This window comes from Brassica napus, chromosome C5 (assembly GCF_020379485.1).
Source record: "Brassica napus cultivar Da-Ae chromosome C5, Da-Ae, whole genome shotgun sequence".
NCBI classification, from domain to species: domain Eukaryota; kingdom Viridiplantae; phylum Streptophyta; class Magnoliopsida; order Brassicales; family Brassicaceae; genus Brassica; species Brassica napus.
This window is the reverse complement of record NC_063448.1, coordinates 18074567-18098539: the sequence shown is the minus strand read 5'-3', so window position 1 is coordinate 18098539 and position 23973 is coordinate 18074567. Positions and strand designations below refer to the sequence as shown.

Genomic DNA, 23973 nt, shown 5'->3' with positions numbered 1-23973 from the left:
TCCATCACTTGTAAGCTGGACAGGAGGTGTTCGAATCCCCGTTGCTAGCTCCAAGCTACTCGGCGGCCAGTAACTGAGAACAGGTTTCCACAGCTTCTCTTCTTTACCAAACTCCCTCAATACACTCACTTGAAGTTCTGTCATTGTAATACCTTTTGAAACAGGAACAAGCCGCGCCATTTGCCGTTTGTCAACCACAAAATCCCACTTGCTTCCATGTCCACACACCCAGTCGCCGCACATCACCAAGCACTGCTCCTCCATAGCGCCTGAAAAACTCAAAAAGACATAACAAAATACGAAATACGAGTGAGGATTTAGCTTCTTTTGCCTTCATTATGCTGAAAGGAAACAAAAAATAAATAACCTAGTTTGCTCCCTCTTGCGCAAACACAGAAGATAGTGTCTGTTTCTTGTTCTTAAACGTCAAGCACCAACGTGCATTTAACTCACGTCATTTTCACACCCAACGCTCACACAACTTTCAAAACTCACCCCTGGATTTAAAAGTGCTTTTTCCAATCCAACGGTGTAAGAAAAAAAGTACACACACGATCCTTGGAGTGTACAAACCGGCCAGACAGCTAGCAAACCGGTTTCCTAACCGGACAACAACTTCCCTAAAGTAACTATGGGGGCAGAAATGTCCAATTTCCTACTTGATCCAAAATAATGTGCCTTACAAGCTCATTGTGTCTCTATATGCAAACAAAGGACATAATGTGTCCCTTCTGGTAATCAACTCTAGTTCTAATTAGATACATAATTTGTAAACTTTTATGTAGTATTATATTTTATCTAATAATACTCCACACAATATTTTGACTATTATATATATTTCTTAAGAAAATCTATGTTTTTCCTAAATATATATATATATATATATATATATATATATATTTCTTAAGTAAATCTATATCTTTCATATAACAAATAATATATTTTTATTTATTTATCAATCTATAAAATATTTTTTTTTCAGAAAATAAGAACTTTTATATAAACTATTACCTATAATATTATTTCACTTCAGTAAATGTATGCCCGGATTTCATTATATCTATAGATTAACCCATTAAGAATCGAAGAATATTTTTTTTCCAACTATATGAAATTAGTAAATAACAAATTAGTTGCTAATTTATTGATAATTAATTTTAGCCACATATTTAAGTTTTCAAAATTATATATATACATAAATAAATGAATGTCATTAATTGGCAATTTTATGTGGTGATATATCCTATCAGAACTAAAATTAACATTTGGAAAAACTATTTAACATAAATATTTTGAAAATATAATGAAAATAAAAATTATAAAAAATTATAATTTCTAGTTTTTCGGATCATCTTGCTACAACATTTATTTGTGGCATATATACATGTTCATATTTAAGGTTATTGAAGAGAAATTAGTAAATGTGATAGACAATGAATTTTACCCACTTTTAGCCATGGTTTATACATGTTTTTAGAGTCTTTCATATGCATTTGGACCCTTTTTAAAGAAATTATAGGTTCAAGTACTTACTAGAGGAAAATGATGTATTTGGAGCTATTTGGAGACCTTTTAAGCTTTGCTGGAAATAGGGGATAGTCGATCATTTATCAGAATATCGACCGACGATTACCAAGAAATATCTATCGATGTTGAGCTCTTCTCATCGATCGACGGTGAAGCCACCCGAGAAGTTAATGACAAAATTAGAAGATTGTAAGTTTCAAAAAAGTTTCAATAATTACATTCTAAGTCCATGGCCGTCTGTTAGGCTATATTATTAGGGTTTTGTATCATTTTAGAGGCAGAGTTGCCTAGAGACCTTTTGGTGACCTAGTTTGGAGAGAAGCAACAAACCACCATTGAAGAGAGAGCTTAGGATAGGAGAGATAGATCTGAACTGCAAAACATAGAAGATCTTGAACTCCCTTGCTTTCATTTACTTTATTGCTTACTCTTGTTATTCATTTTAATTAAGTATTATTCAGACCATCATGACTATGTGTTTCATGAATATGTCTGAGTAGTCCTTGCTGTTAGGTTTAGGTTTCTCAATAGGTTGATACATGTAATGCTAACTTAAACTGTTGCTAGGGTGTTTAAAAATATAGTTCTTCATCTAGTTGTTCTTAAAGCTAAGTTTAGGATTGATCACCCTTTAAACTTAGATCTTAGGATTAATTGAGATCAAGTCATTGCTTGACTCAATACCAGAAAATAAAGTAGTATGCTTTAACTGACTAGATACAGACGAGAGTTAGTCTAGAAAATTAGATAACACAAATCAAACCTGTTCGTAAAGCTTTCTGGAAGAAACGGCGATCGACGCAACGATAGTTCTGTCGATTGATATTTTGAAAGGTGTATCGACCGATATTCTTTACGAATCATCGGCCGACACTTTCTCGCGGTTAACATACGAGAGTTGAAATCCGAGATCCAGATTAGATAATCTAATTGATTATATCTGAGTTTTGAGTTTGAGAACAATTAATATCACTAAACCCTTAAAAACCCAAATTAAGTTATTTACTTATCATACCTGAGATTATACTTGAATCTAACTATTCTCCCAACTGTTAACAACCTCAAAACAAATCATTCGAGCAATAACCTTGCTCGCCAATTCATTTACTGCTTTAAAAACCTATAAATCTAGTTTTAATTCGAAGACTATAAATCTACTGTGTAATCGTAGAGTCTCCGTGGATTCGATCCCTAAGTACTACATCTGAACCTCTTATTTGAGAGAGTAATTCACTCCTTAGGGTAATTTGAGTGATATCAAATTTGGCGCCGTTGCCGGGACTCGTTCTTATTACCATTAGATTAAGTTTAGAATTTAGTCTAGATTTTTGTTACTGAATTTGCTAACGTTTTACCTCTTACCCTGCTGACACATGTACTTAAGATGGAGGATATGGATTTCGGCCGGACATCGATCGATGAAGTGACGACAACATCGAGCGACGAGTCTATGGAAACGTCGATCGATGTTTACAGCAAACATCGATCGACAACCCCCAGCCGGAAGCAGGTAAGTCTTCTCTAACCAATCACGCTAATGAGGGAGTAGTCCTAGGTGAACCTAGAGGTCATCTAAGCAACACAATTAACCAAACCATAAATGAACAGGGGACTGCTATCCCTGTTAAAATTAATTTGATCTCAAAAAGAGATCAAGAAACAAAATTGCCTTTGCAAGACTACTTAAATCCTGGCGGACCTATTGGAATAGGTCCGCCATTAAACTACCAAAAGATGATACCAAGAAATCCGGGGTCAGCCTCGAATACTTATTTTTGGTACGTCAGAACCCTTTCCGTGGAACCGTCTCAGAGCACCCACACGATCACATCGAATACCTAGAAGATATGATGGATGACGAGTACAATCGCTGTAGTCTCTTTCCATTTTCCATAGAGGGCGACGCCAGAAAATGGCTAGACCAACTACCGACATGTTCTTTGACATGCTGGAAGGAAATAAGGAATACCTTCATTAATCACTTTTTCAAGAGTTACCAACTTGAATGTCTCCACCATGGTTATTCAGAACCACAACTTATTAATACCTTTTACGGAGGTGTTAACCTACATTACCAAATCACGCTTGACACAACCAGTGAAGGGAGCTTCAGTACTAGGAACCATGAAGAAGCAAAGGGTTTGATCAACAATGTTGTTACAGGTAGATCCTACGAAATGATGGACGTAGAACGAGGAAGGAGAGTTGATTCCATAGATGGACCGCATTTAGCTGAAATTAAAGAATCTCTAGACTCACTTCATTCTTTTCTAGAGGAGCAAAACCAATTTTGGATTTACCAAATTGATGACGATACCTTTTCTGATCTAGAGCAACATGTAGATTTTGTAGGTATTCCAACCTTGAAAGATCGGTACCCTAATCCTGACATCGATAGTTTTTGATAGACCATGGATTTGACCCACTTTTAACCATGGTTTATATGTGTTTTAACTACTATTTATTATAATATAGAGTCTATTTAGTATATTTATAGAATCAGGAGTGATTTGGAGGAAAGTGATGATTTTGGGGCATTTTGGAGATATTTGGAGTAAGCACCCGAGATGACCATCGAGCTCGACCATCAGTCGACATTGAGGAAGAATAATCGATCGATGTTCACATCTTGACATCGATCGACAGCGAAGCGCGCAGAAAGCCCGTTTGGTCTCAGCCGACTTAGAGCCCAAGTCTTCACCAATTTACAAGATTACCCCTGACGAGTTTTAACCTAATTATATAAACTTTGCCAACATGTTAGAGACAAAGAGTGCTTTCTGGTGTTACTGATTTTACAGCAAAGGTTTTCTAGGATTTTTAGTAGATTGGAGAGAAGATCCAAAGAGATTTGTGATTGGAACTCCATTGATATCTATATATTTATCTAATTCAGTTTATATACCTTTTTGCTGTTATGAACTGCTTGGCCATGTTTGATTAGTTCTCTTGTTAGATTTTAGGGTTTATATAGGGATTAGCCCCAACTATAGATTGCTAAGTTGTGATATTCATCATTAGGATTGCCATTAATGCATGTTTCTAAATCCATCCTAACTGAGCTAAGACTTGCTAGAATAAGCGAGAGCTGATCTAGTAAGCTTAGTGAGCATATTCAATCCACGCATTAACGCTTGACCAAGAGCGTCGATCGATATTTCTATCGAATAATCAGTCGAATTTTCAACAAGTGTATCGATCGATATTCCTATAGAATATTCGACTGACACTGGTCAATAGATAAACCTAGAAAGCGAAAGCCTACGGGTTTGTTATTAAGTGTTGAGCTCTATAATATCATGCATACGACTTATTAGGCATCTGTAGGATTATAATCTTGATTACCTGAATTAAAATCCTAAGTCTAGCTATTTCCATTTAAATACCAGAACCCCAATCAATCAATCGAGCAATTACTTGCTCACAAACTTGCAACTTTACATTTAAAACATTAAACAACCTAGCTTAACAATTCTAATTAGATTTATTAGGTTCCCTAGCTCCTTGTGGATTCGATCCCTAAGTACTACAACTGAACCTCTTATTTGAGAGAGTAATTCACTCCTTAGGGTAATTTGAGTGATATCAAATTTGGCGCCGTTGCCGGGGATCTTTGATCGACTTATAGATTTAATCTTGTTAGGTCTAAGTTTCTTCTTAAAACCACTTTCTGACACAAAAATTTTGTCTTGGCTTTTCAGGTATATGCCCAGCAGTACCAGAAGCAACAAAGAAACTCAACTGCTATTCTCATCAAATCCTGCAACCTTGGAGCGTTCAATCCGCAAAGGAATACATTTCTCATCGATCGACAACAACACTTGTTCGGCGCTCAATTTTTGTCAGCCACCGTCAACCCAAACACCAGTGTCGTCGATCGACACTCGCTCACCACCATTGACCGAAGACACTCTTCTTTCGTCGACCGACAGCATCCATCTGATGTCGATCGACAACTTCCATCCGACGTCGATAGATACTTCAGTCCGAACATTGATCGATACTGAACCGCGAGACATGGTTTCGACCTTGATACTTGTACATGATGAGAGGGGAGACCTGCATGACCAGGAGGGTCATCTGCGTAATGCAGCAGGTCAGAGGATAGACGCTCTGGGGGCTGCAATCCCTGAGTCTGATGCTACATGCACTACTCTACTTGTAGATGAGGCTGCTCGACCCAGAACGTTGGTTGATTACAACCGTCCAGATCATTTCTACACCAACAGAACAGCCATTCGTCCTCTAACTATTTAGAGGGGGAATTTCGAGTTGAAGCCGCAGTAATAAACACTCGTGGGACATACACCCTACTATGGGTTATCTCACGAGCATCCTATGGATCATCTGGAGAAGTTCGAGGATCTCATATCTGCTATTATAGTCGAGGGAGTCTCTGAAGACTACCTCCTATGCAAGCTCTTCAAGTACTCACTTGCTGGGGATACTTCGCATTGGCTTAATCAGTTACCACCAGGATCTCTCACATCCTCGAGCGACATCAAGAATGCATTCCTATGCAACTTCTTTGATGAGGCGTGTGCTGGAGACTTGAGGAGCAAGATCACTACATTCACTCAGGAGCCTGCAGAATCATTAAGAAGCTCCTGGATCAGATTCAAGTCTTATCAGAGAGACTGTCCACAGCATAGATTCAATGAAGTACAGTTGCTCAGTACTTTCTACAGAGGCATCACTGTGCAGTATCAGATGGCTCTTGATGCTTCCAGCAATGGGAACTTCAACACCAGGAATCCAGAGGAGGCTGTGAAAATTATTGAGAACTTAGCATCCAGCAGCAGCACCAAGAACACTGATTTTGAGAGGAAAAGATCTGTAGCCATTCTTGGGAATGACCAGATGGATGAAGTGAAGACAAAACTGGATAATGTTCACAAGCTTCTCAGGAAGCAGGTCTGCTTGGTTGAGGATGCAAAGGCTGTAGACACAGATGGTAGAGCAGAAGAAGAGGAAGAAGTGAACTTCATCAGTGGAACTGGATTCCAGAGTTCTGGAAACCAGGGTGGAAACAGAAATTTCTATGGAAATAGGGGTAACTTCAACCAAAGTTCGCAGCACCAGAAACTCTACAGCAACAACTACAACAACAAAGGGGTTATGGAAACTCCTACTACCAGAAGCCACCTCCACCTACTCAAGAGAGCAAGGTTAAAGAGATGCTTGACAGAGTTCTTGAGGGACAGCAGCGCATGATGGTGGACTTCAATGGGAAGATTGATTCTGTCTACACCAACCTGAACACAAATTTTGAGACTTTTAGCACTCATGTGAAGAAGCTGGAGATGCAGGTTGTTCAGACAGGATAAGCTGTTAAGAGGCAAGAAGCCTTAACAAGAGGGGTAGGGGATGATGTGATGAAGCACCACGTGAACGCCATCATAGATGATGATTTTTGACAAGTGGTGAAGCAGAAGAAGCTGCAAGAAGGAGATTTCGAAGTAGAAAGCTTTATGAGTTTCGGCGGATCGCATTGGTGTCGATCGACGCCTGACTTCGAACATCGATCGACAGACTTCAATCAAAATCGATCGACATGCTCTCCAGAGCATTGATCGATGACACCTACGGAGTCAACCGCATCTTGCAATACCGTGAGGATCCTGACTCACGAGGAGTTCGCATCAAGACACACACATCCGCCCAGCCCTGTTTATGTCAAAATCGATCGACTTCCGATACTCCCGTCGATCGACAAAAAGAGACCGCCATCGATCGATAACCTCTAGCACTCACCGATCGACGAGCACCTCTTACTTACCGAGTGCATATGCCAAAGATAGACGTTGCACGTCTCAGTGCACTCAGACCACAATCCAAACCTTCAGATAACCCACCAGAGGCCATCATGACACCTTCAGATGATGCAGCAGATCCTATGGAAGTTGATAGAGTTCCTATGGGAAGAACCCTGAGGAAAAGAAAGGAAAAAATGGCAAAACATCTAAAGAGGAGAGCTAATGAAAAGGAAAGGGAAAATTTCCAAAAGAGAGTATTCAAGATTCCTTTAGAAAAGCCATTAGAGAAGGCTTATTTTACCCACAAATTGTGGATGTTCTTCAGAGAAACCAGAGAGACCGAAGAAGACATTAGGAGAATGTTCTGTGAAGCTAGAGAAAAAATGAAGAAGAGTGATCCTGGGCAATTTGCAATACCATGTACGGTGAAATGTATTGACATTTTTAGAAATCGCAAACTAAAATGCTGATGTGTCAAAATAAGATTGGTGGTTTTGAATCCTACGTGGACGCTCTCAATGGCTTATAGCCTCAACTTTAATATAGTATATATGTTAAATTTTGAATAATTTTTATATATTAAGTTAACTTATTTATAATGTTCTACTTTTGTTAATTTAACTAATTTGATACTAGCTTATGTTCTATTTTGAAATGAACAATTTTTGGAAATATTAACATTTTTGAAAATAATAAATGAAAACAAATGATTTGTGAAAATATATATCTGGCTGTTTAAAATCCTATGTGAACGTCTCCAATGGCTTATAGTCTCAACTTTTATATATGATAGATTTTCATTTGCATATAGCCTAAACTTTGAAAATCATGAGCCTAAACTTTGAAAATCATGAGTTAAATTAATTTACTTATAATTTTTTTGAAAGTTTTGCATTTTTAATTAATTATTATTCTATTGTATTTTATTTTTATGTTAAAATTCGAAAAATATTTTCTATATTAAGTTAATTTACTATTAACATTTTACTTTTGTTAACTTACCTTGTTTGATATTGGTTATAAATTTTGTTAATTTATTAATAAAAAATAATATTACCTGTTTTGAATTTTTATAGTTATAATTGTTTGAAAGCCTTACATTTTTTTTACAAAAAAGAAAATTTATTATATATTCAGTTAACTTGTATATAATCTTTGTACTTTTGTTAGGTTTTCTTATTTTATATTGATTTCTATGTTATTTTGAAATAAACAAATTTTTGGAAATATTGACATTTTTGAAAATATTAAGCTAAAATAATGATTTGTCATTTTATGATTAGTTGTTTTAAATCCTATGCGTTTTAAATTATATTATTGAAACATTGTCAGTAGAATATAACCTAAATTTAAAAATCACGTGTTTTTAATTTTTATGGTTCTAATTGTTTAAATATCTTGCATTTTTAAGTTAATTATTATATTTGTAAGATATTTTATATTGATTTTCGAAAATATATTATATATTAAGTTAACATATATATAATTCTTTGTCTTTTGTAAATTTACTATATTTAAATTGATTTATATTTTATTATGAAATAAACGATTTTTGGTAACATTGACATTTTTAGAAATAGCAAACTAAAATGCTGATGTATCAAAATATGATTGGTGGTTTTAAATCCTACGTGGACGCTCTCAATGGTTTATAGCCTCAACTTTTATATAATATAGATGTTAAATTTTGAATATTTTTTTATATATTAAGTTAACTTATTTATAATGTTCTACTTTTGTTAACTTAACTAATTTGATATTGGTTTATGTTCTATTTTGAAATGAACAATTTTTGGAAATATTAACATTTTTGAAAATAATAAATGAAAACAAATGATTTGTCAAAATATATATGGTTGTTTAAAATCCTATGTGAACGCCCGCAATGGCTTATAACCTCAACTTTTATATAGCATAGATTTTCATTAGCATATAGCATAAACTTTGAAAATCATGAGTTAAATTAATTTACTTATATATTTTTGAAAGTCTTGCATTTTTAATTGATTATTATTATATTGTATTTTATTTTTATGTTAAAATTCAAAAAAAAATTTCTATATTAAGTTAATTTATTATTAATATTTTATTTTTGATAACTTACCTTGTTTGATATTGGTTATAAATTTTGTTAATTTATTAATAACAATTAATATTACCTGTTTTAAATTTTTATAGAAAAAATGGGAATTTATTATATATTCAGTTAACTTATATATAATCTTTTTACTTTTGTTAGGTTTCCTTATTTTATATTGATTTCTATGTTATTTTGAAATAAACAAATTTTTGGAAATATTGACATTTTTTAAAATATTAAACTAATATAATGATTTGTCATTTTATGATTAGTTGTTTTAAATCCTATATGTTTTAAATCATATTATTGATTATTTTCAATAGCATATAACATATATTTAAAAATCACGTGTTTTTAAGATATTTTATGTTGATTTTCGAAAATATATTATATATTAAGTTAACATATATATAATTCTTTGACTTTTGTGAATTTGCTATATTTAAATTGATTTATATTCTATTATGAAATATACGATTTTTGGTAACATTGACATATTTAAAAATAGTAAATTAATGATCTGATGTGTCAAAACACGACTAGAGGTTTTAAATCCTATGTGGACGCTCTCGATAGCTTATAGCCTCAACTTTTATATAGTATAGATTTTCTTATTTTAATTTTCAAGTTTATTTATTTAACTTTTTTTGCGAAACTATATCTAAGTTTATTTATTTAACTTTTAATATAAAACGGTAATATTACATTACATGCCATTTCAAAAAAAATATTTAATTTTTTTGTAAAACTAAATGTAAAAAATGTAATATTACCATTTATTATATTGTATATCTTCTTATTTTAATTTCCAAGTTTATTTATTTTAATTTTTTTTTTGTAAAACTGAATGTAAAAAATGTAATATTACCATTTTTATATTGTATATTTTCTTATTTTAGTTTTCAAGTTTATTTATTTAACTTTTTTTAGTAAAATTAAATCTAGGTTTATTTATTTAACTTTTTAATATAAAACGGTAATATTACATTATGGACAGTAGCTAGCTTTTATTATTTATTTTGAACTATTTTATATTTGGCTTTTAGTAGTTAGCTTTTAAGTTACTTTAGGGTTTTCTCTAAGTCGGTTTGTGACATAGACGAGACTATATTTAAGCTTTGGCATTGCTAGCTTTTTTGTTCATTGGCTTTTGATATAATTAATAAACTAGAGAGTTTTTCATTTTTCCTTGTTTTTGATTTGATTAATTCATCAACAAGAAGTCGATCGGTCTCAAGCGTGGTTCTTTGAATCCCTTGATTGAACGAAGCAGGTCCCAAAAAAGATTATCAAATCCCTTGGTTGAGCTGATTATCTAGTTCGTACGCTGCGCTAGATTGACAAGGCCAAAGAGAATCATGATAGAAGGTGTGTGCTCTCGTGTAATGGGACACATTTTTTTTCTTGTTGAAGGGCGTGGACAAATATCATGATATAAGGCGTGTGTATCTTGTAACACTCTTGTGTACATTTTTAAGCAAAAAAAAAAAACACTCGTGTACATGTTTTGCATTTGAGGTTTGTAATTGTACGTTGCAGCCTTTCAGGCTTTTAGCTATATGCTTCTATAAAATATGCCAACGTATTATTCTTTGTATCTTTGGAGCCCAGTACTTGGTGCCTGAAATTATGCAAAGTCGACATGCTTTAGTTTTGCGAATCTACTGAGGTCAGGATTCACCCTAACAAAGCCACTATACTGTTAACAGTCGCAACTATTATATATCACTAAGATTTCAAAATTTGTAGAGTACTTCTGGACCTCTGCAATGTTCCCAGCTTTGGTTCTTAATTATAGCATCATAAGGCTGTGATTATCCTTAAAACCGATTTTTGGGTTTCTTAAATTTTTTATTTTTTTTGTTTTCTCTGATTAAAAAAAAATTAAAAATTAAAAAAAAGAACCAATAGCAGGCCGCTATGTGTCAGTGGGACCCGCAAACAGTACAAGAAACCGACAGAAGTGGATCCTTATTTCATCTCTTCTATCACCGATTTTTAAACAAAAAGTGGAACCCACCACTTAAAACCCCCTCGTATATCCCCGATAACTGTGCTCTAAGATTGATTAGATAATATATTAAAAGTAATGAAACCGTGTCCTTAATAAGGCCGACGTGCACGAAACTAAGCAAAAACGTGTAGCGGATCACACGTGCCAGCTTATATTTATATACAGCTTCTGTCTGAAATTAAAAAGGAAAAAGAAAAAGAAAAACCGGTTACAACGGTCAAAAACAAAGGTGGCAAAAGATTTAAAACCTTAAAATAGAGACAAAGGTAACGTTTGGTGGGTTTGTGAGAAAGAGAAGAAAGGAAAAGAGCGCAAAAAGAAGAGGAGGAGGGTGATGATGAAGCTGTGGAAACGAGCTTCCGGTGCTCTCAAAGACCGTAAAAGCTTGTTTTCCATCAGCTTCTCCCGTAAAACCTCCTTCCGCAACCCTGATCTTGACTCCGCCATCATCCACGCAACCTCTCACGACGACTTATCCGTCGACTACCACAATGCTCACCGTGTCTACAAATGGGTCCGCTCCTCTCCCGCCAACCTCAAGCCCCTTGTTCACGCGCTTTCCTCTAGGGTTAACCGTACAAGAAGCTGGATCGTCGCCGTGAAAGCCCTAATGCTTGTCCACGGTGTCCTTTGCTGCAAAGTCACGTCCCTACAAGAGATACGTCGCCTCCCTTTCGACCTATCTGACTTCTCCGATGGTCATTCACGTCCAAGCAAGACTTGGGGTTTCAACGCTTTTATCCGAGCCTACTTCTCGTTTCTTGACCAGTACGCTTTCTTCTTTTCCGAACAAATACGTGGTCGTGGCAAAAAAACTCAGGAAGATTCTGTTGACCAAGAGCTGGAGAGGATCCAGAAGCTTCAGTCTCTTCTCCATATGCTACTCCAGATCCGTCCCATGGCTGAGAACATGAAGAAGACGCTTATCCTTGAAGCCATGGACTGCGTAGTCCTCGAGATCTTTGACGTTTATGGAAGAATCTGCAGTGCCATCGCCAAGCTTCTGATCAAGATCCAGCCAGGTGCTGAAAAAGCTGAAGCTGTGATGGCTCTCAAGGTTGTAAAGAAGGCTACATCTCAAGGAGGAGACCTAGCTCTCTACTTTGAGTTCTGCAAAGAGTTTGGTGTCTCAAATGCTCACGACATCCCTAAGTTTGTCAGAATCCCCGAAGAAGACATTGAAGCAATCGAGAAAGCCATTAACGGAGTCGAAGAGAAAGAGGAGACAAAGGACGAGCAAGAGGAAGTAGTGGAAGAAAAGAGTATCATATTAGTGGAGAGACCAGAGTTCAAGACAATCATAACCGATAAATGGGAAGTTTTCGAAGATGACTTGTGTTTCACATGTAAGGATATTAAAGAAACTGACCAACATAGAGAGTACAACGTGGATCCGAGTCTGCTGCCTCTTATAGTTATTGATGAGCCAGTTTACTTCACTCACACGTTACCGGATTTAATAACCTTCTAATGGCAATTTGATCAGATTCCTTTTTATTGCTTGGTTCTCTTATGAGATAATTGCTCTTTTTGTTGGATGTGCGGATGATAATAAACATTAGATATATCTCAAAATTCCCAGGATTTCTGAGTACACATTTTTTACATTTCATTTAGGCATTTGAGAATATGATATATTTCCCATCGTCCGATCCTTGCAGATATTCTCTCAAAACTAGTGAGAAAGAAAAAGAAATTCAAATTTGATAAACCCTGGTTGGATAATGAGGAACTAAGACAAGTCATTCTCGAGGGATGGAAATCAGAGGACCTGCCTCCTGATGCGAATATAATGGAACATATTGCTAGTTGTCGAAAAGCCTTGAGTCAGTGGAGGAGACAAAACAATGTGAACTCAGAAAAACTAGTGGAAGAGCTTAAGGAAAATGTGGAAGATCTATACTCGAATGATGATGCTACTTCCGAGGAAATAGCAGATGCTCTAAAAGAACTATCTAATGCTCTTAAGGCAGAAGAGATGCTTTGGAGACAGAAGAGTAGGGTTCTTTGGTTAAGGGAAGGTGACAGAAATTCAAAATACTTCCATGCACTAGTGAAACAAAGAAGGGCAAGAAATAGGATCACACAGCTTCTAGATGAAAATGGAAATGTGGTGGAGGATGAAGAAGGATTAGTAGCTATTGCTACTAGCTACTTCAGACAAATTTTTGAGTCTTGAAATTCGAAAGGTATAGCTGATGCGTTGGAAAATGTCTCGACAACGATTACTGGGGCAATAAATGAGGATCTCATAGCTCCAGTAACTGAATGTGAGGTTAAATTAGCGCTGTTTTCCATGCACCCAGAGAAAGCCCCAGGACCCGATGGGATGACAGCCCTATTCTATCAGAATTTTTGGGATATTGTCAAAGAGGATTTAACTCGTATGGTAAATCAGTTTCTTTTTGAAGGAACAATGGCTCTGGGGCTAAATGATACCAATATCTGCCTAATTCCTAAAACGACTAAGCCAAACGAAATGACAAAGTTTAGACCTATCAGTCTATGTAACGTCAGCTATAAAATAATATCTAAGGTCTTATGCCAAAGATTAAAGAAGGTTCTTCCCCAACGGATATCTGAAACCCAATCAGCCTTTGTTGCGGGTAGACAAATTACAGATAATATAGTGATAGCTCAGGAGATGTTCCACGCACTGAGAACTAAGCCAGCTGGAAGAGTTAAGAGAATGGTCATCAAAACGGATATGAGTAAAGCATATGATAGGATGGAATGATCATTCATTGAGGCGGTTATGCGGAAGATGGGTTTCTCAGAGATTTGGATTGACTGGATTATGAGATGCATCACCTCGGTTAAGTACAGAGTTCTGATGAATGGAGAACCAAGGGGAAATATTGTTCCAGGAAGAGGTTTACGTCAAGGAGATCCTTTGTCTTCTTTCATATTTATTCTATGCACGGAAGTACTCGTTAGCCTTCTAAATCATGCAGAGAATCAAGGAAAGATAACGGGGATGCAAGTCGCACGCGCTAGCCCCCCGGTATCGCACCTTCTCTTTGCTGATGATAGCCTTTTCTTCTGTAAGGCGGAGCCCCGTGAATGTGAAGAAGTTATGAAAGTAGTCAGGAAGTATGGAAAAGCATCAGGACAATGTGCATTACTCGTTGGTAAGAGGATTGCAGCGAATGATAGACAACAAATTAAAGACACACTTGGAATCCAGAATGAAGGGGGAATGGGCACATACTTAGGAATACCAAAGGATATCAGTGGATCTAAGTGTAAGCTCTTCGTTTTCCTAAAAGCAAAACTACTACATAGACTGAATGGTTGGACAGGTAGATGGTTATCGAAAGGAGTGAAGGAAGTTTTGATTAAATCTATTCTCCTAGCTCTTCCTACATATGTCATGTCCAGCTTTTTGGTTCCTTTGGAGATTTGTGAGAACCTTGCAAGTGCCATAGCACAATTCTGGTGGAGTTCAAACCCACCAAAATGAGGGGTTCACTGGGCTAAATGGGAAAAGATGTGTGTTCCCAGAGAGGAGAGTGAAATTGTTTTCGTATGATCCATGAATTTAATTTAGCTCTTCTGGCGAAGCAGCTCTGGCGTCTTGTTCAATACCCAGATTCATTAGTGGCGAGAGTTCTTTGGGGAAAATATTACCGCCTCAATTCGCCCTTGCGAATTGGCGCGATGGAAAACCCATCTTATGTGTGGACAAGTATTTCAGCGGCAAGGAAGCTTTTACTTTTTGGGTATCAGGAGTAAAGTGCATTCAGGATATGAAATCAATGTCTGGCAGGATCCATGGATTCCTTCAACGCCAGCTTGGCCGGCCCGACCCATCGCCCCATTAGTAAATCCGAAGATGCTTGTAAGTTGCCTTATTAATTTTGAATCAAAGGAGTGGGACGCTCGAATACTGGCACAGTATGTTGATCAAGAGGACATACCGATGATTATGAGTTTGGCCATAAGCCCGACCCATCGACGGGATTCATTCTGCTGGATCACTAAAAATGGTCAATATACTGTGAAGTCTGGATACTGGGTTGCTACAAATATTTTGACAGTAGAGGAGGAAACAGGAGTTCTACAGCCTAGCATAACTGAACTCCAAGCCTTTGCTTAGAAAGTGAACGCACCACAAAAAATTCGTCATCTTATATGGCAAATAATTTCAGGGCAGGTAGCTGTAACAAGGAATTTAATACATCATAATATGCGGTGTGATAATTATTGTCCAAGATGTGGAGAGCCAGATGAAAATGGTACTCACGCGATCTTTGAATGCCCACCAGCATTACAAGCATGGACACTATCATCAACGCCGTCAAGTTCTCAAATATTCCCTATATCAAGTATGTACGCCAATATGGATTATCTTTTCCGGAGGAAGAATACAATTAGGAGGCTGGAAGATGATAGAGACCCTTACCCCTGGATAATCTGGTACATCTGGAAGGCAAGAAATGATAAGCTATTCAGGGGGATAGATGGAGACCCTTTGGAACTAGTCAGATATAATGCTAAGGATTCTATACCTACTCCTCAACAGGCACCAATTGTTGAAGAGACACAAGCCTTAAGCTTGGATAATATTTGTATGGTGGATGGTTCATGGACATCCACTACAACAAAACAGCTCTATTGCAATAATGATATATTGTTGCAATATGCTCACATATTGTTGCAAATATGAAATTGCAATAAAATAGTGAAAATTTTAATTTTCTTGCTGTTTGAATGTTGCAAATTCATATTTGTAGCATATGCGTTGGAAAATTAGCAACAAATTAATTTGTTGCTATATCTGTCATATTATTGCAACAACGTTTTTATAACAACTTAGTTGTATATTTACAACGTATTTGTGCAATATTAATTGTGGCAAATCATTGCTACGCAAATATATAGCAAACAACATAGAAAATTTGCAAGAATTTTATATTGCAATTTTGTAGTATTACTGCAACAAAGCAATTTAAATTGTTACAAAATTTGATATATAAAATATCTAGCGAATGTTGTTGCATTTTTTTGTTGCAATTCTTTTTAATTACTTTTATATAATAAATTTAGTAAATTGTTAACTTTGTTGCATAAATGATTACTGCAGTATTTTATTATAATAGTATTAGATGAATTATTTGTTTATACAGTAAATATATTTTATAATAACACAAAAGCCAAATAACCAACTTTATTAAATAAAAAATATATTAAAAAGTTTAACAATGCATTATTAGAGAAAAAACAGCGATAATTTGAAAGCTAGATAAACTTAATAAGAACTTAGAAAAACCTAATAAAAACTTAGAAAAATAACTAAAGCAGCCAACTGAAACTTAACGGTTGACACCAGTGGACAGAATAGCTGGACAAAAGATTGCTATCATCTTCTCCAATCCTCCAAGTTTGCTCAGCCTTTCTTTGATATCTGCATTTCTTCGGAAATGTCTTGCACCTTTTTCATAAAAGTCTCATCATTTGATCTTTAGTCATAGCAAACATAAAACAAGAAAAATATATTCTCACGGTTTTATCTTTTTGTATATGTAATGTTTCTGTGATATACCTTAAATGTGTACCACCATGGATCTTTTACATGTTGCGGTGTAGCTGACCAATTCCGATACGGGCCAGGAAAATCAGATCGGATGATTGTTCTTATCTCATTAGTGATTAGGGAATCACGTTTAAAGCTGTAGACAAAAATAAAAATATACCACAACTAAAATTTTAACGTGATGTATATAAATATATGTACGTTTCTTTTTACCACAATGATCCATTCACTTTGGAAGGATTAAAAACACCTAAGACATTCATAGGTTGGGCTTCTCCTTGATTTTGACCATCATTTTCCATCTGGAGATGAGTTGCGTTCTTAGAACTACGATGCAGAAGTTTACTGAATTATTAAAAACACCATATAAGCTGTATATATATATATATATATGGAAACAACAAAATCTAAACCTCTCGATATTGGATATATCCATATCTTTTTTAGCATGATATTCTCTAAACAAACTAAAGTCAAGCTGCAAATGAAATATAAGGTGTGAAGAACATCTGAATAAAAAGTAAAAATATTCTAGTAGTTACAAGCTCCTTTCGTGTGGACTATTTAATAAATTTTCAGAAAAAACACAAAAATATAGAACTTTTAATATGAAACTAATATAACTTACGTGTGAAGAAATCTGAATAAGAGCCATACATAATGTTCAATCACTAAAGAGTAGGCAGTAGCTGATGTTAGTTCTTAACAGTAGCTGATGATCACTACAACAACAAAACAGAACAAGTAAACTACATCAAGACATACCAATGCATCTTTAAACCCGACTCATCACTTGTCATTACAATCTTGACTTCAAAACTACAACAACACTAAGCAACCCGAGAATACAATCTTAAGTTCTAGACTTCCAGTCAACAACAGTAGTTGATGATCACTACAACAACAAGAACATCATGTAAGGCAGCCCCAAAGACCGCATCAGTTTCTTTGTGTCATAGTTTTTTTCACTTAATGATTTGGAAGAAGGTTTTTTTTTTTTTTTTTGATAAAGACCTTCGACGCATCTTTATCTGAGTAAAAGAAAAAATAAGAAGAGATAAAGATGTTACGTATAGCATATTTAATTTATAATAATTATCTTTGAAAGAATATGTAAATAATTTTGTTGTCTAATTTCCCTTTATTTTCAATAGGAATAAGTAAATTGTACCATATTAGACGAAAACAAAATAAAATTCATAAAATAAAACTATTAACAAAATCTCAAGAATCTGAAACTTAAAAATATAGTGTACATGTCTAAATATACAGTATTAATATATATTTTATATTTTATATTTAATATGCGAAAACTATTAACCCTTTCTATAAAAGTATATAATAAAAATAAAATCACTGTCACATTTTTTTCCACATATTTTTTTAATTTTTTTTTTCAAATTAGCAATGATTCAAAAATATTGAATGTTTCTTGCAAATTTTGCCAGATATTTGTTTATGTTGCAAAATTTTACAATTTAGTAATAAAAATATGCAACGGCTGTTATAGTTGTTATTTTGCAATAAATTTGTAATAAAATTGTAACAAATATTTATTATTGCAAAAATATTGCAATAAACATAGCAAATTATTAACGAAAATGGACGTCGCAATTTTTCTATTGCAATAGAGCTATTTTCTTGTAGTGATCCACGGATCAATTCAGCGGCATTGGATGAGTTTGGAAGGACAACACGGGAAAGATCCAACTTATGGGGACACAGAACTTAAGAAGGCTGGAAACATCATTACACTCGGAACTGGAAGCGTTGAAATGGACGATGCAGAGCATGCTTCAGCATTCAACCTGCAAAGTTTTGGAACAGATTGTAAGGACCTGATCGCGATGATAAAGGTCCCCCAAGCATGGCCAAACTTTTCAACGGAGCTGGAAGTCATTCAAATTATCATGATGTGCTATTCGGATTTCAAGATCACCTACGTGCCAAGAATGCAGAATGAAATTGCTGATTCTTTAGTTAGGAATGCTCGTTCTTTTTATAGATCTCTATGTTTTATTGGTTGTTCTATTCCGATCTGGTTACCCAGACCACCTAATGTTTGAGTAATAGAATAATATATTTTTGTTACCACGAGATATGTTATCAGCTTTCGAGACTTCTAAAGTTCTTTTTTACATTGGCTTTGATTTCGCCCCTACAAGTTATACCAAACAAGCTATTATATATTGATATTTATTTTCTCTAACAATGTATTTGGTTATGGCTTTCAAACCTGTGATTATTTTGTTCAGAATTTATCAATGTTTTCTACCTTACTCATATAATTAATAACATAATATCAATGTTTTAAAAACTATTACTACTGGGTGACTGGTCGAATCGGTCGGGTTTTCAAAATTATATATTTCTTTTCATTATATATATATATATATTTATGTGTATGATTATTATAAAATATGATATAAGTTTTAAAAACTTTACTGAGAATTTTTTTAGTATTTCATAAATTTATTGAAAATATATTTTAAAATAGTTACTAAATCAAAAAGTATATGGAACCATTATTGTTTTCAGATCACCAATCCAGTATTTATAAATAATAAATATAAACCAAAATGACCAGAATTATTTAAGTAAAATTATTTCTATTAATGCTACAATGTTGTGAAACTAGATAATAGAATCTATATGTTTCTGTATTATTCATAAACATAAAGAGCTCTTTATATATATGGAATTACACCGTCATAGAATAATGGAAAGACTAAAGAAAAGAAATACAAATATGGAAAGAGTACAAATCATAATCTAATAAGAAAAAGGTAAGATGCATATTCTCTCTCTCTCTCTCTCCTCACGGTCGACTCTCTCTCTCTCTAGCATTGGACCAGTTATGAACCGGGCCGGTTATGGATATCCACAATATGATTTATAACACTCCCCCTTGGATGCCATAACCATACAAGGATTGTAATACGCTTTATATTTTGCCTCATTAAAACCTTACCAGGAAAACTCAATGGGACAAAACCATGGTGAAGGAAAAAGAGTACAACACGTATTACTCCCCTGTTCTGAACAACTCGCGGCTGGCCTCATGAACAGCCAAGATCTCCAAATGGTTTGAAGATGTGGCCGCGATCTTCTGCTTCATGGAACGCCATGATATGGCCGTTCCACCATGTGTGAAAACATAGCCTGTCTGTGATCGAGCATTGTGTGGATCCGAAAGATAGCCTGCATCAGCAAAATCAACTAAACCTTCTTTGTTTTGGTTAGTATAAAATAAACCCAACTCTTTCGTTCTTTGCAGGTAACGAAGAACATGTTTAATCTCATTCCAGTGCCTTTGGGTTGGACAAGAGCTTAATCTAGACAATAGATTCACGGCAAAACATATATCTGGTCGTGTGACTAGCCAGATACATCAAAGCTCCTATGGCACTGAGATATGGCACTTCGGGACCAAAGACATTTTTATCGTCCATCTTATGACGGAATGGATCAGTGTTCAGGCCGAGAGACCTCACGACCATGGGGCTAGATAAGGGGTGAGACTCGGTCATGTTGAATCTCTTGAGTACTTTTTCTGTATATGCCACTTGATGCACAAAGATTCCATCTCTTATGTACTCAAGCTGTAATCCCAAACAAAACTTTGTTTTTTTTTCAAGATCTTTCATCTCGAATTCTTTCTTAAGATATTCAACTGTTTGGGAAATCTCTCCAGAGGTTCCTAGGATATTTGAATCATCAACATACACTGCTATAACCACAAAGACCTGGCCGGATTTCTTTATAAATATACAAGGGCTGATCGGATCAATCTTGTATCCTTCTCTCTCTAGGTACTCACTTAACCTGTTGTACCACATTCGGCCTGATTGTTTCAATCCATAAAGTGACTTATTCAATTTTATACAGTGTTGTTCTCGAGTACTCGATTTGTTTTTCAACTCTATACCCTCTGATACTTTCATATAAATCTCATTATCCAGTGGCCCATATAAGTATGCAGTTACAACATCCATTAACCGCACGTCTAATTTATCTTTTATAGCCAGACTTATCAGGAATCTAAAAGTAGTAGCATCCACCATAGGGGAGTATGTCTCCTCATAATCGATTTCTGGTCTCTGTGAGAATCCTTGTGCAACAAACCTTGCTTTATATCTCACGACCTTGCCGTGTTCATTTCTTTTCCTCACAAAGACCCACTTATAGCCGACTGGTTTAACATCATATAATGTTCGGACTATTGGTCCAAAGACATCTCTCTTCTTTAAAGAGTTTAACTCCACGTTTATAGCTTATTTCCATTTGATCCAATCTGATCTTTGAGTGCACTCATAAATAGACGTGGGTTCATGATCCTCATTCAAATCCATAAGTTCAAGTGCTACCTTGTATGCAAATATATCATCAATGTCGACATTCTTTCTATTCCATTGTATCCCAGACAAGACATAATTTTTTGAGATCTCCTTATTATCAGGACATTCAGTACCTTGAATCTTGGCGTCCCAAAAATCAGTATTAGATACATCAGGGCCGGCTGCATCTAAGCATTCATGATAGGCCGTGATCGCTATTAGGTTTTTGGGATCGGCCGCGGCTAAGTCCCGGGATTTAGGAACGGCCGCGGTCGTGTCTAGGGTTTTAACAACCTCGGTTTCATTATCTGCACCTTTCTTAGTTTTCTGAGGGTTCTTATCTTTGGAACCTATTGGTCTACCACGTTTCAAACGTTGTCTAGACTCTGTAGCAACTTGATTGTGTCCCTCTTGAACATCAATATTGATTGGTGCATTAGCAGCCGGTATATATGACTTAGTCACTCTTTTCGGATCAGCAAAGGAATCTGACAATTGATTAGCTAGCTTTTGTAAATGTATAATCTTTTGGACTTCTAAATCACACTCTTTGAGTCCGAGGATCTTGCCAAGATAAAGATGTTTGATTCCATGTAATTTCTTTTACCAGTTTACTGCTATCTCCCCCTAATGTTGGATGTTCGGATTCATCAAAGTGACAATCCGCATACCTGGCCTTAAATAAATCACCTGTAGTTGGCTCAAGGTATTTTATAATTGTGGGGGAATCATATCCAACATATATCTCCATCCTCCTTTGAGGTCCCATCTTTGTTCTCTGTGGTGGAGCAATTGATACATAGACGGCACATCCAAATTTCTTAAGATGGGATATGTCTGGCTCATGACCCGTAAGCAATTGTGATGGAGAATATTTATGTTCACTAGACGGTCTGATATGAATCAGTTCGGCCGCGTGCAAGACCACGTGTCCCCAAGCTGTGGCCGGAAGCTTAGACCTCATAAGCAATGGTCTAGCTATTAGCTGAATTCGTTTTATGAAAGATTCGGCCAAGCCGTTCTGTGTATGTACATGTGCCACAGAGTGTTCCACACTTACCCCCATGGACATACAATAATCATTAAACGCTTGGGACGTGAACTCACCAGTATTGGTCTCTATCATTCCGACCTTAGCATAGTAAAAGGCCAGTAGAGAGCGCATGTATAGACTCTAGGACTTTCTTATAGCCTTGGCCAATCTCTATGATCTGAAGGAAATTTTTGTTTCCTTCGCCCTTAGTCTCAATATGAAGGCCATTCATTCGAATGTCTTTAAAGCTCAATAGGCTTTTCTTAGAGCTGGGTGAACACAATGCATCAGATATCTCTAGATGCGTACCCTTAGGCAACATGATGTTAGCCTGGCCGTAGCCCTCTATGAGACTGGCTATACCCGAAATGATACTTTAGAGACTTCATATAAAAACTTTCATTCATTAATAAAATAAGTTTAAAGCAATCAAAACATAGAAAACATAAAGCAAAGAACACAAAACATAGATGTCGAATTTAACTTCATTCTTTTAAACAATCTGAAGTTTCATAATCCATAAGATCGTCTCGTTCAAGATTGAAATCATCTTCACCATCTTGATAAGTCATATGAGCTTCAGGATTCTTCCCTTTTAAACTCTCTTGGTAGAGGTCAACGAGATGTTCGGGAGTCCTACATGCCTTAGCCCAATGATTATCCATACCACATCTATGGCATATGGATTTGGTCGAGTTTTGTGGCTTGAAAGATGTACCACGGCCTCCATAAGAGTTTCCTTGGCCACGGCCATATGAGCTGCCTCGCCCTCGACCAAAGGAGTTTTGGCCTCGACCACCACGTCCATGCCATTTTCCACGACCACGGTTGTGTTGGCTATCACTCTGGACATGGTTCGACTCTTTCTTAACCTTTACGGTCGCATGAGCCTCAGGTAAATGGGTTTGTTCCAGGAGGTCTCAATTCACTGTTTCTCATCAACAATTCATTGTTCTGCTCAGCGAGCAAGAGACAAGAGATCAAATTAGCATAAGTTGTGAAGCCTTTTCTCACGGTATTGTTGTTGTAACAACACATTGCTTGTGTGGAAGGTGAAAAAGGTTTTCTCAATCATATCCTTATCCGTTATATCTTCACCACACAATTTCAATTTTGAAACTATTTTAAACAGGGCCGAGTTATACTCGTCCACGGACTTGAAGTCCTGGATTCTGAGATTCCTCCAATCATACATAGCCTTTGGTAATAACACCGTTCTCTGGCGATCTTATCTCGTTTTCAACTCTGTCCAAAGGTCTAGAGGATTCTCAATAGTCAAATACTGATCTTTGAGACTCTCAATAAGATGATGGCGTATAATTAATATAGCTCCATATCTATCTTTCTCACTTGCATTATTGCCCTCGGTGATACATTCACCGAGTCCCTTGGATTTTAGGATGATCTTAGCATCAAGTGCACATTGCAAGTAATTATCTCCAGAGAGACTTAGAGCAGCAAAATCCAAGTTGTTGATTTTCGACATCTGAAATCATATGTTTCATAATTTAGATTTAAAAGTGTTCAAGCGAATGCAATCAATATGTTCAAGCAATCCGGATTCTAGGTATGATGCAAATAGGTCATTCGTATATGACGCATACATGTTCAATCTTAGCATTCAGATTCTATATGCAATCAGTTCGTACCATTATGCATGCATGATGCAAACAAGCCGCACGGCTACAAT

The 23973-nt window shown here is 35.8% G+C and overlaps 1 protein-coding gene and 1 long non-coding RNA gene across 2 annotated transcripts; one reads left to right on the top strand and one right to left on the bottom strand.

Moving 5' to 3' along the window:
* Nucleotides 1–11549: 11549 nt before the first annotated feature.
* LOC106400295 (putative clathrin assembly protein At1g25240) lies at nt 11550–12986 on the top strand. Its single transcript, XM_013840670.3, has one exon. The coding sequence runs from the start codon at nt 11712–11714 to the stop codon at nt 12846–12848; it is 1137 nt and encodes a 378-aa protein (XP_013696124.2). The 5' UTR covers nt 11550–11711; the 3' UTR covers nt 12849–12986.
* A 3551-nt stretch (nt 12987–16537) lies between these two features.
* Nucleotides 16538–18138, bottom strand: LOC125587818. Its single transcript, XR_007324198.1, has 3 exons — nt 17127–18138; nt 16923–17049; nt 16538–16811 (listed from the first exon to the last, which is right to left on the bottom strand). It is a non-coding gene; the product is annotated as an uncharacterized LOC125587818 (long non-coding RNA).
* Nucleotides 18139–23973: the final 5835 nt, after the last annotated feature.